The 19,698-nt window shown below is 41.4% G+C and overlaps 2 protein-coding genes across 2 annotated transcripts in view; both read left to right on the forward strand.

The window, feature by feature from the left end:
* Positions 1–16,635, forward strand: part of LOC121186969 (kinase suppressor of Ras 1-like) — a 70,576-nt gene extending 53,941 nt beyond the window's left edge. Inside the window, exons 12-20 of the mRNA XM_041045926.1 lie at positions 10,710–10,764; positions 11,071–11,322; positions 11,419–11,594; positions 11,684–11,780; positions 12,139–12,272; positions 12,369–12,500; positions 12,867–13,002; positions 14,890–15,023; positions 15,610–16,635. Of these exons, the coding sequence (XP_040901860.1) occupies positions 10,710–10,764; positions 11,071–11,322; positions 11,419–11,594; positions 11,684–11,780; positions 12,139–12,272; positions 12,369–12,500; positions 12,867–13,002; positions 14,890–15,023; positions 15,610–15,697 (1,204 nt within the window). The 3' untranslated portion in view covers positions 15,698–16,635. The remainder of the gene's footprint in view (positions 1–10,709; positions 10,765–11,070; positions 11,323–11,418; positions 11,595–11,683; positions 11,781–12,138; positions 12,273–12,368; positions 12,501–12,866; positions 13,003–14,889; positions 15,024–15,609) is intronic.
* LOC121186970 (galectin-9-like) lies at positions 403–9,377 on the forward strand. Its single transcript, XM_041045929.1, has 8 exons — positions 403–560; positions 2,292–2,380; positions 2,691–2,898; positions 4,316–4,435; positions 4,562–4,693; positions 5,482–5,570; positions 8,663–8,819; positions 8,997–9,377. Exons 1-8 carry the CDS (start codon positions 525–527, stop codon positions 9,141–9,143), a joined length of 978 nt encoding a protein of 325 aa, XP_040901863.1. The 5' UTR covers positions 403–524; the 3' UTR covers positions 9,144–9,377.
* Positions 16,636–19,698: the final 3,063 nt, after the last annotated feature.

Genomic DNA, 19,698 nt, shown 5'->3' on the forward strand with positions numbered 1-19,698 from the left:
GAATGATTCAGCTGTGGATGGTTAAGAACGAGGAATTTTTTTTTAATTAAATGAAGTGAAACAATGATTTTTCTCACAAAGATGGACTTAGCTGCCTTCTTCTGTCTACACACAGGCTGCAGCTGCTTGAAAAAATGCTTGACATTAGGTTATAAAGGCACATAGGAGCAGGCAGCGATGACCCCACATACCCCGTGTCATGGCAAGAATTTATAAGCTCTTCTGCCCACATGAAGATAATTCAGCAGAAAAAGACAAATCTAAAGAAATAATTCCAGAGTCATGTTTGACCGTTTGACCCAGTCGATGCCTATAAATGGACACATTCCCAGCGTTTCTCGTCTCGCTGCATGGACTGTATAGATCGGACTGCCTTCAGATAAACACCCCCTATTTGAAGGGAAATCGAAACCCATCAGTAGAATAAAGGCGTAACTTGTAGGCTAAAAGTCTTCAATTTTTGCATCACAGTCTAGAGCACACTTCCTGCAGCTCAGCAAACCTGCACAGTTCAGTTTGGGACCATGGCTTTCACTCAGCAGACACCTTTCTATAACCCAGTAAGTGGTTCAAACTTATGTTTATTTTCATGTCTTTTATGTTCCTGGAAAGTGTTGTGTTGCCTGTGGGCCGGACTGCAGGGAGGGCTGGTTGCGGTCGGGGCTGTGGCACGTTTATCCCGTTACAAAGGCATGGGGCTGGAGTAAAAGTGCAGCAGGACTAGGCTGGAGATTCTCACTTTTTGAGTTTTCCTATACGATCGGCAAAAGTTAAAGCAGGAAAACAGCGTGTTTAGGGTTCCTCTTCTTATCATCGACATTTTACGTTCGACAAACAGCAGTTATTTCACAACTGTTGTCCACAACCTGAAAATCTTTCCATAATGCGCGTTGTGGAAATCAGGTTTACACATAAAGAGTTATTGATTCTGTTCCCTCAGTCTGATCGTGACTGTTGGCTTAGAAGTGTAGAAACATCAGAAACTGAGAATGTGTGTGTTCCCTGTGGGCGGTGGGACAAAACGAAACGAGCTCAAGTAAAATCTGATCTGCACTGTCCTATCAAATACAAATCACCTTGTGCCAGGGTAAAGGGGGTAAGCCTAAATTTATAAAGAAATGAAAGATTCTGCTTAAAAAAAAAAGACTCCAACAACGCTACATAATAGTTTGTGATACTCAGGTGAACTTTGCACATGCTTAATCACTGGATTGGTGGCAACAGCGGGTAGGCCTACTCAAGGAACCAGACACAAAACAGATGAAAGGCACACGTATTTATATTGATATTGATTTACTTATTTACTTTTATGGAAAACACATTGCGGATCAGATCCAAAGTCAGTCCCGTCAGTTTCGTTTTGTTTCACATAAGCCAAACTCAAACTCAGCTCATCCTTCAGCCTGCAGCGGTGATAGAGTTCAGCGCAGTGGGGGGAGTTGTTCGTGCGCATCGCTGAGTGCGCTTTTACGCAGCGTCCCCAGTGGTTTTCAAACGTAATTTGGCAGCAGCACAGGACGAAAAAAAAAACACAGTACTTATCAGTCATTAACAGTCACAGTTACAGAGGAAAACGACTATTGCAATGACATGAAACAATCAGCCGGCTCTGGTTTGTTTACTTCCCGTTTACTTCATAGTCATTCAACTTAGTTCCAATCCATATTTTTCCCCTGGATTTGGAGGGAGACCAGCTCTGTCTGGTAATGTGTTTGGCTTATTGACTAAGGACTGGATGGCTCGTAGCAGCTGCTCCATTCTCCCACAGCACCCCGAGACTCGCTGAGTGGTCTGCCCCGAAAAAAAGATTTCTCCTCTCCCCATTGTTATTCCACTCTGGTGTTTTTTCTCATCTCCTCTGGACTGCTTAAAGCTTATGTAACGTTTCTGTGGAATTCATCCTTGCTCCCCCCGCCCCCACACGCCATTGGCATTCTGTTGTACAGGGATTGGCTAAAACATTGATTAAGACAAACACATGGCTGTAGCATGAGTTAATGAAGATCTATAAAACTTTTTTTTGCTTGTTTTTAAAGATTATTAGGTAAAATGTAGGTAATATAATTTAGGCTTAGACTACAGAAGGAACCATGTTTCTTAATTCCATCCAAATGTTCCAGTTTACCCAACATGTGGTTTAAATACAGTGATGGAGCCAAACAGTTTGGATACTCGGGTACTACAAACAAGTTTGATTTGGTTTCTTCAGTACACAACTATTAAAAAGCATATAAGCATTTCCTATGAAAAGCAGAAACAACTATTAACATGTTAAGACCTGTCCTTTCTAGTCAATCCCCTTCACCGGATCCATCCATGGCGGTCTGCAGGAGGGGAAGATGATCAACGTCAGTGGACGGGTCTTGCCAGGAGCCGATCGGTGAGACTGCCATCTTTTTTATCCTGAAATGTTTTGTTTTTGTTTGGGTTTCTTAACTTGATCAAATTATCCCATTTACACATTCTTTACTATATTTTTGGCCTCACTCCTCACTCACTGACCCTTTAGAATAAATTGATTGAAAAGGGATTAATGAAAAAAATGCTTGTTAATAATTTATGCTTTATGCTTGCTGAGAATTTAATTTCAGTTTTCAGTTAGTTTTAGATGTTTAACATCAAGGCACATTATGTTGAATGGATCCCATTCATTTTCAATTTAGACTCGATTGACTTCTGTTTTTCTCCAGGTTCCATGTGAATTTACAATGTGGCTCCAGGACCAATGCGGACATTGCTCTCCACATTAACCCACGGTATGAAGGTAGCTGTAATTATGTGGTCACCAACACCTTAATGAATGGCAGCTGGGGCTCTGAAGAGAGGAAGTACGACTCTCCTTTCCCTGCTGGCTCTACCTTCAACCTGCTCATCACAGTCTCCCGGGATTTCTTCCAGGTTTGTAGGGCCCGAAATTACTGACAATCTGAAAAATGATCTGCTCAGTTTGGTCGGAGTAACTTTCTGACAAATGTTCACAGTTTGACAGATTTAATTTGAGTTACTGCCTCTTCAAATCCAATTTCTTTTTGGAAATATATTAGTGTCTTTTGGGAGTGCACAACAGGTCATTCTGAGCTTTTTTGTCATCTGCCTGCACATGCAGAAAGTTATATTTTGTGCAGACATTATTATCACCCATCCATCCATTTTCTGCTGCTTATCTGGTGTTGGGTTATGGTGGCAGGGTGGCAGGAGGTGTGTCAGCCAAGACAGCCCAGTGATGTCCACAGCCTTCAGCATCTCAGGGTGAATCTCATGAGAAGACCTCTGCCAGTGAAATGGCTTCTCCTGAACCTTCAAACTCAGCCTCCTCCACAGAGGCTATGTTGGATGGGTTCAGGAGTTCCTCAGAGTACTTGTTCCACCGTCTGGCGATAACCCCAGTAAGGGTCAGCAGTTCTCCTCCCCTGCTGAACACAGTCTGGGCCAAGCCCTGGTTTCCTTTCCTGAGTCGTCTGGTGGTTTGCCAGAACTTCCTTCAGAGTTCAGCCAAGAGTCTTTCTCTGCAATCTCCCCAAACTCCTCCTACACTTGGGTTTTAGCGTGTGCGACCACTGCAGCTGCAGTCCCTCTGACCTTCCAGGAACTGTCTGCTGCTTCCTGGCAACCCTGGCCCAAACTTGCCACAGTCCTTATGGCCAGTCATTGACTGCCAGAGTGGTCGAATGACAAAGCGCCACTCAGGTTCAGATCTGTGGTATCATGTCCAGGACCTCAAACAAACAACAGTCAGAGCCTTTCTCTCACAGCCGACTCACAGCTGTGGCCCTGAGAAACTGCAGACCATGAGAGAGAGTTCTGTGCATGGAGTAGAGCCCAAGTATATTCAGCTATGTCTAGTTGGTGTCACTTCACCTCCCACACCAGCTCTGGTTCCTTCCTCACCAGAGAGGTGACTTTTCATGTTCCTAGGACCAGTCTGTGATGGCAGGAGTCAACATGCCCACGTCTCTGCCTTTGTCTGCTGCCTGGCTTCCACTGCACCCAATCCTCATGTCTGTCCCTGCAGGTGGTGAGCCCACAGGGTGGTGGCTGTGTCCTGTGGGTCAAGGCCTGGCTACCAGACACTTGCTTGGCAATCTCCTCTCTCTGTGTCTGGCTTCAGAACAACAACAAGTCTCAAGTGTACAGTTCTCAAGAGCTTAGTCTGACAATTTGGGCCATTTAAGCGAATTGGAGTCGTTATTTTCTTGTTGTCTGTTTTGTCTGCATTTAACTCACTTTTTTTGGGTTATTTCTAAAAGTTAAAATGAAAAAATATTTTTCTGACAGAAATGAGACAGAAATGTAATCCCACATTTTCTTTTTCCAGCTGAGTGTCAACGGCTCCCACTTTATGGATTACAGACATCGTATTCAGTTTCAACAGGTGGACACCATCTCAGTAGCTGGGAAAGTAGAAATTGCTTCCATTGCCTTCCAGAACCCTGTGGTGAGGATGTTCCTAGAACTGTTTGTCAATATGCTTTTGTTACAAACAATCTCAAAGCTCATAAAAAGAAACACAACATGCGGTGAGATTAAAATGGTTTCCTTTTATGTTTTGTTCCTTGGACAGATGGCATTTCCTGGTCAGCCTGCATTTGCTTCACAAGTAGCCTTTCCACCTCAGGCTGGTTTCCCAGCTTTTCCGGCATTTCCACCTCAGCCTGGATTCCCGGCACAGCCTGGGTTTCCTCCTGCAGCCCCTGTGAGTATTAGGCGGGGTTGCAGTTCTACAGACATTTTACAGAGCTGCTCTTTAATATTAGCATTAACAACTGTTTTGGTTGAGTTAAAGGATCAGTTACACAGATTAAAAGAAACACAAACATATTTTTGACTTACTCCAAGTAGTACTTTCAATTTCAGTACAGTCTCTCCTGGAAGTCTTTCATATTGTTGCACTTAGTTGTTGTCATGACAAGTGACAGAAATAGTTGTGTCAAGAATATAACGATATGAAGTGGGAGCTTGTAAGTTAAAACCCCGCCCCCCGCCTCAATGAGGTATCCAAACTAGGCAGACAGTTCATTATGGTCACATTATGACTGTCTTTAAGGGGCTTCATCCAGTACATGATACCTCCCACAAATATGGACCTGTGTCTCCAGGTTACATTTCTGTAGAAGCAGACTATACATAGAGTGGTTTTAGGTGAACAAGATTCTCATAAAAACCATAGACTGTGGTTGGTACTCACCACCATACCACAAGATGGAGGATGTAGAGAAGACGCAGAGATTGTTCAAAGGCCCAGGAAGACAAGTACACATGCCTCCTCAAACAAAGAACACAAAGGCAGCTCCACATGCTGTTGAGTAATGTCACAGCAGGTGTGTTGGATTAGTGTTAGTAAATTAGCAGCAGTTTCATGGTATTTGGACTGTAAATGAATGATACTATGAAGATTGAAACAAGAGTGCATTATAAGTAGATTTACATAATTAGTAATGAATGATTTCATAAATAATGAATTCCCGTTCCATCTCTGTGCAGGCTGTTCCATACAAGAGCATCATCAGTGGTGGACTCCAACCTGGCAGGACCATGACTATCCAGGGGACGGTTCACCCCAACGCCACAAGGTCTGATCATCAGCTGCTGCTGAATTTCACACCTCACACATCCAGACTGAGGACTGTGTAGGGAGGGTAGTTCTGATATATACAGAATACAATACAGGCTCTGACTGTTTATCAGCCTTTTTAACAGTTTGACAGTTACATTCAGCCCCAGGCCACATCTTTACCCAAAGGCACATGATGTGTAGCCATGTCTGGCGTATGTCCAGCCAAGCAGTAACCACACTGGTTGTTTGCACTCACCTGACCGAAGTCAGCCTGACAAGAACTGATATACTTTTCCTGACAGTGCACACCTGTGCCTAGACTGCACATCAACCCAAAATGTTCATACCCTCAGAACCGTGTAACAGTTACCTTCTACTCCTTTATTATAAATAATTGCTTTTGCAAAATTTATGTTATTTTATCTTTTATTTTGAGGTTTAATGGAATAACCGTCGCTTTGCAACAGTAAATTCAGAAGACAGGATTTATCAGTGGCAGACAACCCCACACATTTATTTTGTGCTCATGGCAGGATTTCCTCTGTGGTTGTGCTATGAGGTATCTGATTGGGTCTTAGAGTTCTTCCGTATGTGAATGTTTGAATCTTTAGCTCTGAATCCTCCAAACTGAACTGAGTAAAATGCACCATCTGTGTTTTGGTGCATTCGCTTAGTATAGAGCAGCAACATATGAAGGGAAGTGCATGGCATCTCTTTAAATGACCAACAAGGAGATATTAAACCCCCTCCAGGAAAGTGTAGAGGACAGAGGACCTGTTTGCTGTGGCAGTTAAACTAGTTTGACATACCATCAGACAGAGAACCTGATTTATAGCATATGAACATAAACCCACATCTGGCTGGTCTCTGTGCTGTTAATACTCGTTTGGAAGAATCACAAAGGCGCCATTAAAGTAATTATTGTTCTAATGACTCTAAACCTACATAGAATCTAAATGAGTTTAATCTTAATCTCATCTAATTGATCTAATTCCACATTTCAGCAGCAGAAAAGAAACAATGAGAGCCGATGGCTTTGTTGTCCCAAAAACAACTCTTATACGTTAATCTCAACACTATCAACAAACCAAGCTGCCATATCCCCCCCGCCCCCCCCGGTTGTGAAAAACAGTGTAGTATCAAAGGAGCTGGCTCATTCCTTTCCCTGAATCCAAGTTGGCCTGAGTGTCTCTGTGGGCGAGGTCCGTGAATTTCTGTGGAAAAGAGTAAGTCAGACGAGATCTGCCAATTTTTTTCCCCTCAGCTGCTCAGATGACACAGAATGCTGATTCTATACGCTTGGATTTCTGATCTGGGAACAGCCTCTGTGCGGTCGTCACGTAGCTCATGCAGTCTGATAAGTTGAAGTTTCAGCTTTGCCCTGCATGTTGAGAATAGAAACTGTACAGTTGATAGCAGCATAGCAGCAAAACATCTGGTTACATGATACTCTGATCATCAAATGAAGTCATATAAACTGTTGAACCTCTTCCTCTTGTTTTTTTTTTTGCTGCTTCAGAATGCCGAGTCATAATGCAAACCAAATGTACCACCCCCACTTTCAGGGATTACATAATGTAGGATAAGGATTGTCTGATATTGATTTTCTGCGTTTTATCTGCACAGACCTCAGGAGACAGTGGGTCTGCTCTATCCTCCTCACACTGTGCCTGACTGAGTGAAACTGGGGGTGTGATCTCTTGCTGAGTTTTTTTATGGCAGGAATTGTTCTCAAAACAGGAAATGATAACTGTTTCCTCATTCAAAGAGAAAAAAAAACTGTATTAAGCATTAAGTTACCATTCCCAACTTCAATTTAAGCTATTTGATTATACACTATAACTCGTGCTCTCAAACTCCTAAACCATCCACAAATATCAAACATGGCACTGAACACTGAAACTGTGATTTCCTCAGAGAATCATTTATTTAGAGAGAGAGTCGCTCAGACTTTGTGACATTCCTCAGGCTGCTTGAAGGCCACTGTGAGTAGGCGCTGAAAATTCTTTACTTTGGCACCACCTAGTAGGACCGGTAATGACACTGTGGAAATCTACAGGAAATCGAACTCAGAATTTAGTTCTTCTTCTGTGTGAGCACTTTATTACTCAACATGTGTCTTGATATGTAGAGTAGAGCGATATAACATATAGATACTACAAGAGGTTACAAATTTGTCAAAATTTGTGTTAATCAGAGAGTTGGGCAGTACTGCAGATCAATAAGCAGCTTTATGGCATATTGGATCTTTATATGATTTTAGCATTAATGTTATTAAGTATTTCATAGGTATATGGGTCAGGTATTTAATAAGCTGGACAATACTTTTAGTGCACAAGACACAACAAGGCCAACCAGGGATGTACTGGTTGACCACATAAAAGATAACAATCACTTGCGAGGAACTGCAACATTACACTTTGAGAACAGACGTGACAAAATGTCATGACAACCAGAAACAAAGTCAGACAATGCTACAGCTAGAAAGTATATCATCATTAGAAACAATTCTTCAGCACAAGAGTTTTCCAACCACACGTTGTATTAATGTTTGGGAACATAATCAGAATGTGTTAGATCAAATATAGAGTATTGCAATAGGAAATCATACATACTAAGACATGCAAGATATACCTCAGCAGGCACATACATAAGTACAGGACATGTATTTCACAGTATTCATAACAAGCTGTTTAAAAGTCACTCAGCTGATTTCAAATTACACCTCAGTGAAGATGGGAGATTCACAGGAGACAAATAAAAGTGGTCAAAATCAAAGCAGCAAGGGTCGAAATATTCAGACTTTTAGTCCGTTCATAGTTTGGGTCAAGCTTTAAAAACACTGGGTCATACACTTCCTACGATGCAAAGACCCCCTCTACCTGGTGAACCCCACATATTTCAGACCGACGTCTCCAGTTTGAAATGCAGCTTTTCTGTTCAAAATAATGTGCAGTCTTGATTCATAATACGAGATAACTCCTGCACAACCACTGAAGACATTATACAACTGTTAACATTGGCTAAGTGACTAGTAAACTGACCTTTAACCTTTTAAGGCCCCTAGTTTCATGTTGTACTCACACTTTCCTCTGTGTTTCCTCTCAGGTTCAATGTGAATCTTTGCCATAACTCTGGCATCGCTCTGCATTACAATCCACGTTTCAACGAGAACACTGTGGTTCGAAACACCAAGCAGATGGCGCAGTGGGGCACCGAGGAGCGTGACGGAGGGATGCCCTTCTACCGGGGACAGCCTTTCACGGTACAGCTGCAAACACTTCACTGACTGCCCACATTTAGTGCAGAAAGCAGTTTGTACACATTGTTGTATCTATATCACTTCAGCCAAACGCTTAGTAAAACCAGCTCTCCAAAGCTCAACCTGCAGAGATACAGTTCTTTCTTCATGTGACTGTAAAAAGCCCCTTTTGTCTTTCAGTTGACCATCTGCTGTGAGAGTCACTCCTTCAGGATGGTGGTCAATGGGATGCAGGCACACTCCTACAGGCACCGTTTCACTCACCTCCAACACATCACCTCCCTGGAGATCGACGGCGACATCAGCCTGACCTCTGTGATAGCTTAGAGATGTGTGACTGACATTTTACACACTGTCACCACAAAAGCAGTTATTGCATTTATCAGTTAATTCATTCTAAATGATTACTTTGGGTGTTTACTGGACATTGTGTATTTGCCTCCTACATAATTCAAACTACAAATAATCATTCTCATTTTTATATTATTACATGCTATAGTTTTCTTGAACACATTGGTTCTTAAAATAAAAAAAAAAAAAAATCGCCAGCAGTTTATAAATGAAGTTCAGTTGGGTTGAATTCAGTAGTCTGGGGTTTGTCCATTGGCATAGTGTGTGATGTGGGGACATTGTCACTAAAGTGGAAGATAGTTGAGATATAGTGAGTACAGCAGAACATCAGAAGACAACACACAAACCCACAATTACTCCTTAATCCACTGAACATCAGACTGAAGGCAGCTAAAAAGGAAAAATGTCCACAGGTGGACCTGTCACTGTAATAATTCCTCCAAAAATAACATACTGTTGTGAAATACAGTTGCCAGTTAATGGTGTAATAATTAATGCTTTATGAAACATTGAAATAAAATTTAGTATAAAGACAAGTGTTATGGTGATGAATTATTTCCTGCTGGAACTAATAGACGACTGACTATTTTAGATTTTAAACAAGTTATTAACATAACTGTATCAGCACTGAATTTGGTAATTTTATAAATTCACAATTACTAAGATACTCTAAAGTATCTTCATACTGTTGTAACAGTTCAATCCGATACCCTAATACTAACACAGAGCAGGAGAGTGAAGGCAGAGCTTCTCAGTCCGAGCAGGGAGGAGCTGATGAAGATGTATTTGGACGTGGCTGAGAACAGGATGGAAGAAGTGATGACCTGAGACACAGGTGAAACACAGAGCAGACAGGTGAGGGCAAGATGAAATGCCAATGTTTCTTCATCAGAATGTTCAAAATATCAGAATCAGTATCAAAAAATATAGTATTGTTCTGGCTTTAATGTATGCAGCACAAATATATAAATGATAATAAAGTTTTTTTGGTAAGAAAAAGTCTGTGAACTGTTTGAATGACCTGGTTTACTGCATTCAGTGATCATAAAATGTGATCTGATCTTCAGCTGAATCACAAGTATAGACAAACACCAAACAATTACAATCTTTCATATCTTTACTGAAAACACACATTACACCCAACATTCACAGTGATGGCGGAAAAAGTAAGTGAACCCTTAGATTTAATAACTGGTCGAACCTCACTGGCAGCAGTGAGCTCCGACCCTGCAGCAGCTGCAGATCAGACCTGGACCACGTTCAGGAGGAAGTTTGGATCGTTCTTCCTCCAGAGCTGCTTCCTCTCAGACATGTTCTCAGGACGTCTAGTCCCTCAGCTGAGGCTCTGTGCTTCCTTTTTACCTCACTGTGAAATCCACATTGTGATTTCAGCCTTATCAGGACACCCAACTTTCTCCATTTATTGTCAGTCAACCTACTGTATGTTCGACTGATGGATATCTAAACTGTTTTGCTCACTGCTCAGTGATCCTAAATGTAATCGTTTTTGTGGGTCACTAATTCTTGTGGTTTTTCTTCCAGAGTGTCACAGGTGGTCGTCACTGAGACACAGCTACCAGCCACAGAACAGGGAGGGGTGAGTACTTACAGTCACCAAAATGATGAAGTGAAAAAACCTTTTATTTGTATGCTTTGTAACACAAATTTCATTTCCCTGTGTTATTTATAGACAAAAGTACTGTAGTGGAGTATATTTCTTTTTTCTGTCACTGAAACATTTAGTCATTAGAGGAAGTTGGACAGTCTCTTACTGTAAGTGTCTCTGAGCAAGGCTGGATTAAATAACTGTATGTTGGACAGCTACGATGACATTCCCTATGGCTAAGAAATAATGCTGCAAACAATTCAATGTCCACGTCGATTTCCCTACTATTTGTCCCAGGAGGAGGAGGAGGAGGCAGAGGAAGATTACCCAGCTGAGGAAGCTGCTGACCATGGCAGCAGTAAAAACAGCTTTCAGGCTGAGGAGTGGGATGAGGATGGGCTTGAGGACCTGCCTTCTTCCATATGCCGTCGTGGAGCCGTTGGCCGCTGGAGGGGCAACATCTCACGTAAAGCCAGCCAGACCAGCGTCTACCTGCAGGAGTGGGACATCCCGTACGAGCAGCTGCAGCTGGGAGAGCTTATTGGCAAGGTGAAGATGGAGATGTAATATAGACACACAAAATCTTGGTATGAAAACATAAAATATTTCAACACAGCTGACAGCTTTAACTCTGTGTCTGTCCAGGGTCGCTGGGGGAAGGTGCATAAGGGTCGCTGGCACGGTGAAGTGGCCATTCGCCTACTGGAGATTGACGGCAACAACCAGGATCACCTGAAGGTCTTCAAGAAGACCAGGCACGAGAACGTCGTCCTGTTCATGGGAGCCTGCATGGCTCCGCCCCACCTCGCCATCATCACCAGGTACAGCTGCATGACTCACGGGGGTGTGTTTATAATTTGGGAGGATTTTATAAATATAAATAACAGTATTTTATGTGTTTTCTCTGCAGCTTCTGTAAAGGTTTGACTCTGTACTCTGTTGTAAGAGAAAGAGGTCACATGTTAGACATCAACAAAACCAGGCAGATCGCACAGGAGATTGTAAAGGTAAGCAAACATGGAGCTGCTGTCAGGTTGTGTGAGATGGTGAAAATGAACAACAACAACAAAAACTATTCTAAACAATGTCATTGTATGAATATATCTGATAATCTGATAAACTAAATATCACACAACAAACTCTTTGAGCACTGAACTTTTCCTAGAGAGCACTTTGAACTGTGATCTCCATCAGGCCTTTATGGATACAGTATACATATGCAAATAAATATAGTAAATAGAAATGGTAATGATGACAGCCACAGAAAGACATGTACACACACACCACCCCCAATTTAAAATGCTAGTATTAGAAAGGTCTTGTCTCAGCTACAACTCATCATCCACAAATCCATGTCTTGTACAGGGAATGGGTTATCTTCATGCCAAAGGCATCATTCACAAGGATCTGAAGTCTAAGAACGTGTTCTATGACACCAACAAGGTGGTGATTACAGACTTTGGCCTGTTTGGGATGTCTGGAGTGGTACAAGAAGGCAGGTAGGAGTGAAAGCAACACTCCAAAGAAATATATTATCTTTATGTTTGGTAAGCCGTGGTTGTTGTCTTTATTAGTACTTCTGTGTGTGTGCTTAGAAAAAAGAACGTGTTGCGGATACCCCAGGGCTGGATCCACTATCTGGCTCCAGAGATTGTTCGAAAGATGAGCCCAGAGGTTGATGAGGACCAGCTGCCTTTCTCCAAAGCTGCTGATGTTTATGCATTTGGGTATTCACTCTCGTTCATTACACGTTAACACACAGTTTATGCTTTATTTTAAATGAAAAGGTGGGACTGAAAATCTATTTTATACTAACCAAGATTTAAAGAAGCATTGGATGAGTTCCTTCACCTTTTGTTTTGTGTAACCTTACCAGCTCAGCTCACGAATGCAGACAGACATGTTCTACAGCTTTTAGACCTCAGTGTATGTGCACATTTCTGCAAGCTTTATGTCCGGGTGCTCTGTCATGACTTATTTGCTTAGATTCGCTTGGCATGAACAGAGATGGAATGTGGAAGAATCCATCCAGCTGAGGAGATTTCACAGTCACTGGTTTTCCTGATCTGATTTTTGTCTTGTGTCATTTACAGCACAGTCTGGTATGAGCTGCAGGTGGGAGACTGGCCAATCACCGACCAGCCCGTGGAAGCTAAAATCTGGCTGATTGGCAGCAATGAGGGCATTAAGAAGGTGCTGTCAGATGCCAACCTGGGCAAGGAAGTCACGGTGGGTCTGTTGCATACAATGATATTCAAGATCACAACCCCAGCACACATTAGACAGACACACAAAAGCAGCTTCTTTTGATGAAAAAGAGTGAGAAAAAATTCTCAGAGAGAAAAAAATTCTCTCTGAGAGAGAAATTACTTAAAATTCTACTCATTTTCTATTATTATACTATTTCTAGTACTGTTATTATATTGAATTATATATATTTATATTTATTACTGGAAAACTACACTGTATGTTGAATTGCATTCTTTTTGTGAAGCTACATTGAACATTGTTCCACAACTGGCTAATCTCCAATATTCACTTCCTATCAAAATCATTGATCATAATGATCAACAACCTCAAGCACTCATTTCAATCAGGTATCCACACTAACCACAGTACTGGTTTCTATCCTGGTATTGTTAGATCTGAGTGCAGCGTCTGATACATAAAACATCATAACACATTCATTCAAAGGCTTTAACATGGGCAGGACTTTCTTCACTGGTTTACATCCTGTCTAAAGGGATGAACATTTTCTGTCACATGGCTTTTACCTCCAAGAACCTGAACATTGCATGTGCAGTATCTCATGGTTCAACACTCTTCAGTCTTCACATGCTGTCCTTTGACCACTTAGTTTGGAAATACAAGGTACAGTATGTTACCAACATGATGCTGATGACACATAATGAGAGCACTGGATGAATACAAACAGCTGTGCTCCATCACTGTCAACATCCCTGTTCTCCCGTGCAGTCGTTTTCTTTTATTGTGTTCATAGTATATTGGCTTGTTATAGTTGTTTATCTATACATGTGTATGTTCTGCATGTGTATATCTATATGGTAAATGTGATTATGTATACATGCTCAGATATGTTTTTCTATGTAAAATACATTGAATCTTGCTTAGCATAAAATGCACTATATAAGAGTTGGCTTTGCTTTGCCTTAGACTTTAAGCATGCTATTAAAGCTGTGTTAGATCTGTCTGAAACTAGTTCATGCAACACGGTCTGATGATCCAGAGAAAGGGGCGAGATGTCATAATGTTTCTAAAGAGGAGCACAGCTCTAACTTTCAGACAACGTCTCCTCAAAGGCATCTATGGTGTTACACAAAATGCAAAATATGAAAGAAGTTCAGCCAAGTAAAATATTTAAGTGAAATACCAAATGCTTATCTGATTGTTGCCCACCAAAAGTTAAAAAAAAAAAAAAAAAAAGAACATGGAAAAGTTATTGGTGGTGAGGGTGTTTGACAAGTAGATATTCAGGGGCAGCCCCCCAACACACCATCCACCCCCCACTCCATCCCCCCATCCCTGGTTTGCCTAAACCTGCAAGGCAGAACAGCTTCTGTTTCCTCTTCCCTTGAGCCAGTTTCCTGTGGGGTACAACATGGTTCCACCTTAGGTTCCACTTTATTCTTATTACACCTCCTGGGTGGGTAAAACGTTCTAAATGAGAGTAAAACTGCCCATCTTTGGCTCAACACATTCATCCAGCACCCCATTTAACCAATTAGCCGCCTTTGCATTGGTGCCGTCTTTGTTTCTGGTTTAAAATTTGATGACCAACCAGTGAACTCCCATTTCAGCGCTAGCTTGTTTCCATTTAAGTATTAAGCTTTTTGTTGTTAGTTCTATCTTGGGCAAACCTTAATTAGTTATTAGGGCAAACCAACTGTCTATCCACAGTAACTGTCAGGTGTAGACTTCTGATCTCAGTCTGAGTATCATTAGAGGAACTAGAGCTCCATTTATATCAAAGTCACGGTGGATGCTTCCTAAGTGAGCAGTCACAGCTGAGATGTAAGCCTGTAAATGGCCAACTTAATGATTAACAGAAACCCCGGTCTGCATCATGTATTAATCCTCTTCCTCCCGTCCTAACAGGAGATCCTGTCTGCCTGCTGGTCCTCTAAGGCAGAAGACAGGCCCACTTTCACCCAGCTGGCAGGCATGCTGGAGAGACTTCCCAAACTGAACCGCAGGCTGTCTCATCCTGGACATTTCTGGAAGACACCTGAGTACGTATCATAGAAAGAATATGATCCGGGGTGAGCCAGCCTACAGCAGCATTCACGCCAACATAAAAAAAAAAAAAACACAAAGGGAGTCTGAGTTTGAGCTAGAAGCAATCAATACACAAGCAATCAAATGGAAATGTTGTAGATAGGATTTTATAAAGAAATGTGAATATTTTGAAGCTGTCCTGCTGAGTATCAACTGATATAAAGATCTTCTGTAATGTGACTGCTATCTTGTATTTTGAGGAAATGTCTAGATTCAGAAGACTCTGTGAGACCGTTTTCGAGGCGTTTTTGTTGCTGCTCTATCTACACTTTCTTTATCTTTGTTTCTCAGACACTTTAATGGCGTTTCTCACATGTTTCTGAAATTCATTTCTCCTTTCTTTCTTTCATTTCCTCTCCTCTGGGTGCTGACTGACCCACCTCTGCCTGTTCCTGTTGTGCCTGATCTCCACGGTCTCGCTTGGATCCTACATTTCCTCCTCCGTCTGTGCCTCTGTTCCACTGTCTGTTTAATGTGCTCACTTGTTTTCCAACACTCCTGATTTCTCTGTCTCTTGGCTCCGTCCTTCTGCCGGTGAAGGTTGTGGGATCATCATCACTGTCTGAGAGATCACTGCCATCAGGGCCTGCTCGCACACTGTCCATACATGTACAAATACAGCAGCTGAGACGCAAACTTCATTTGGATTTTAATCTTTATATTGGATTGAGCAAATACTTACAATGTTATTAAGAGAAGAGTTTGAGTTTTCTCTGTGTTCTTATCTGGAGCTGATTTCACCTGGTGTTGACATGTGATCTGGATCTGTTATTGATAAGGACTCTTGTTATCTTTATTCTGCCCACACTGCGATCAAACCTCAATACACAAGTTTGATAGACAGAGCTTGCATTAGTGTGAGTTTCTCCAGACACAGACCACATGTTAATACAAAGTGTAAATGGCATCTGAAGCCAGTGTCTGACTTTAGCTGGTGCTCTCAGCGACAGACTTTCGCCCTGCCTTTGGGGTGAGGGCTAACTAACTTAACCTTGCCAAATTCAAATTTACTTTATCGGCAGGACCGTCATTATGTAGAATATTGGCAAAGCATATTGTAAAAGGTTGTAAGCATGATAATTGAGAATCAAAGGGAAAAAAGACAATGATGAATAAATGTGTCAGATTCTAAACAGTCGATCATCTTATAGCCAACGTTCACCGCATCTGCTCAGCTCCTGTTATCACTTCTACCTATAGCTGTCTCTTTACTGGATTACAGAAAAAAATCTGAATTTAGTGACATTGTCAGAGGTTATAGACAAAAATGCAGGTTGATGGCAGAAGTTGGACAGAGCATCAGTTACCACATCTGAATGAGATGCTGTATTTATGCACGTAAAACACCAAAAATGTGGGCAAAACAATTCTAAACTATACTGTTAATGTGTTTGATGAGGAACCAGGGCAGTGTATTGCTACCACTGCAACAACATTTTGCTCAGTCTCTTGTTTTAACATCAAATGTTTTGCAGAGTTTCTGCAAAGAAGAGGCAGACAACCTCTGGAATGTTTCCAGTGGACACTGACTCAGCTGGATGCTGTGTATATGTGTCTATTCTACATTAGTAAAGCAGAACCCATCTAATTCTCGAAGCTTCTCTTTCGATATGAATATTTAAAGAGAAGCTTCTTCCTGTTTGAGTTTTGCTCATAGCTGGAAGGCTTCCGATGTTACTGCTACGGCTACTCCTGTTATTATTGTAAGTGAAGAGGTAAAATAACATTGATTTCAAGGTTGCCAAAAGTTAATATCTACAGGGTTGGTCCGCCCAATTTGCTAAACTGCATTATATTGTCATTTAACTTAAGTACCATCTCTCCACGTAGATTTGTTTTATTACCCCAGGGTTTGAGCTACTGCATCTATCTCTAAGATTTCTGCAGTACAGTGGGGGGTGGATTTAATTTTTCACTGCACTGAAATTTGACAGAAAATGACAAAGGAACGAACAGTGTTCTTATTAGTTTGGATCACAGAACACATTGTGGACAGTTCGGATTTGACTGGAACTAGTTCCTGTGAAAATGGTTGACAGGAAAACAACACTATCAACACTGGTAACATGTGGCTCAGGGAGTGGCAGTGTCATGAAGCCTGTCGCTCCACCACTTTGGTCCATATTAGAATATCTCGACTACTGTATGGATTGAAATGAAGTGTGGCTCAGACATTCATGGCCGGTTTATAAACTGTCATGCTCTGAATATCAGTGTACATATCAGGTGACCTCCTGTGGGCTTCTTACCAGAATTGTCATAGTCTGTAAATTTTTGTCAAGTTATGTTTTGTCTGGTGTCTCTATTGTCTTGTGGCTTCTTGTTTTATTTTGAAATCACTGCCCTAATGTATCTTGTCTAGTTTTACTTCCTGTCTTTGTCTTGTTTCCCGCCGTTGTAATTGTTTCTCCGCCCTAATTGTTTCCACCTGTGTCCCCTTACCTGTTGTGTGTATATATAGTCTGCGTCTCCCCATGTCCTGTGCCAGTTCGTCTTGTCATGTTGTCAGACAACCAGCCTTTGTTCATGTTTCCCTTGCCAAGTCAGGTCGTGTATTTCTGTTGTTACTTTTTCCTAATCATAACCTCTGTTCTTGTTGTTAGATTTGCTTTGTTACTTTGTTTAGCACATTTGCCTTTTCTCCTCAAATGAGAGATTTTCAGTTGTTACCTTGTTACCTCCTAGAGTGATTTTCAGTTGTGACTTTGTGAATAAAATCGTTTTCTTTGTACTTTTGCCATCGAGTCGTGCATTTGGGTTCAAGTCCTAGTTCAGTGATAACAAGAATGGTGAGACACTGCCTTTACACTGTACTGCAGTAATTCTTGACACTATGCAGCATGAAACAGCCACTCATATTCAGGCATTGATGAAAAGCTGCTGCTGCTAAACCACTGAATCTTGGGGCAGCTTCAGCTTTGCGTTGCTGTAAGAAACAGATACAACTGTCACGGCATCCTGTTTCGATCGATCAGGCATCATTAGCAGGTCAAATGGAAACTGGTTCCTCACACTTTCTAACCACTAATTCTCGAAGCTTCTCTTTCGATATGAATATTTAAAGAGAAGCTTCTTCCTGTTTGAGTTTTGCTCATAGCTGGAAGGCTTCCGATGTTACTGCTACGGCTACTCCTGTTATTATTGTAAGTGAAGAGGTAAAATAACATTGATTTCAAGGTTGCCAAAAGTTAATATCTACAGGGTTGGTCCGCCCAATTTGCTAAACTGCATTATATTGTCATTTAACTTAAGTACCATCTCTCCACGCAGATTTGTTTTATTACTCCAGGGTTTGAGTTACTGCATCTATCTCTAAGATTTCTGCAGTACAGTTTCACTGCACTGAAATTTGACAGAAAATGACAAAGGAACGAACAGTGTTCTTATTAGTTTGGATCACAGAACACATTGTGGACAATTCGGATTTGACTGGAACTAGTTCCTGTGAAAATGGTTGACAGGAAAACAACACTATCAACACTGGTAACATGTGGCTCAGGGAGTGGCAGTGTCATGAAGCCTGTCGCTCCACCACTTTGGTCCATATTAGAATATCTCGACTACTGTATGGATTGAAATGAAGTGTGGCTCAGACATTCATGGCCGGTTTATAAACTGTCATGCTCTGATTATCAGTGTACATATCAGGTGACCTCCTGTGGGCTTCTTACCAGAATGGTGAGACACTGCCTTTACACTGTACTGCAGTAATTCTTGACACTATGCAGCATGAAACAGCCACTCATATTCAGGCATTGATGAAAAGCTGCTGCTGCTAAATCACTGAATCTTGGGGCAGCTTCAGCTTAGCGTTGCTGTAAGAAACAGATACAACTGTCATGGCATCCTGTTTCGATCGATCAGGCATCATTAGCAGGTCAAATGGAAAACCACTGAGTGAAACCTCTCACAGTGAGATTTCAGGAAAAATACAAGTGAACCCTATTTGTTTTGCCTATTTGTTCAGTCTTACTTTGACTCCTAGCAGGAGAAAATAATGGTTTCGTCAAAGTACAAAGACATGCGTGATACTGCCACAGGTGTGTGTCTTTCCTGTGTGAAATCGATTCAGTGAACAGGATGTGGTTATTCTGTGTGTGGAATACAACATATGCTCACAGAATACGTCTGAATGTTATGGGCTTCACAATGTGCAGTGGAACCCAATTGAACATGATCAAACAGTGACCTAATGCATATATGTATATAATGTGCTGGAGGTGTATTTAATATACAGTGCTCATGTTTGTACAAGTTTTGATTTTAATTGGTACTTCATTCATATTTATGTATAGAGTTTAGACTCTGTAGAAACTGTCGGTTGATTGGTGTTTTTTTTTTTTTTTGTCTTTTCTGTTTTTGAGGGAGGGGTGGGTTCATCTGTAGAGTATTTTTGTACAGGATTTGTTGATACTTTGGAAACTTCTGTTTTGAACAACTGCGGACATTAAAGCTGATCTCGAAATACTCAAGCGTGCTCCTTTTTATAATGGAATCAGTGTTACACAACTCAGCCTAATACAACCTAAATGTGTGGAAACAATATTATAATATATAATACACAATATACATTAAGTTTAACTCAAATTAATGGGGCTCCCCAACCCGTGGAAAAACACGGCAAATTCA

Source organism: Toxotes jaculatrix, chromosome 9 (genome assembly GCF_017976425.1).
Source record: "Toxotes jaculatrix isolate fToxJac2 chromosome 9, fToxJac2.pri, whole genome shotgun sequence".
Taxonomy (NCBI): domain Eukaryota; kingdom Metazoa; phylum Chordata; class Actinopteri; family Toxotidae; genus Toxotes; species Toxotes jaculatrix.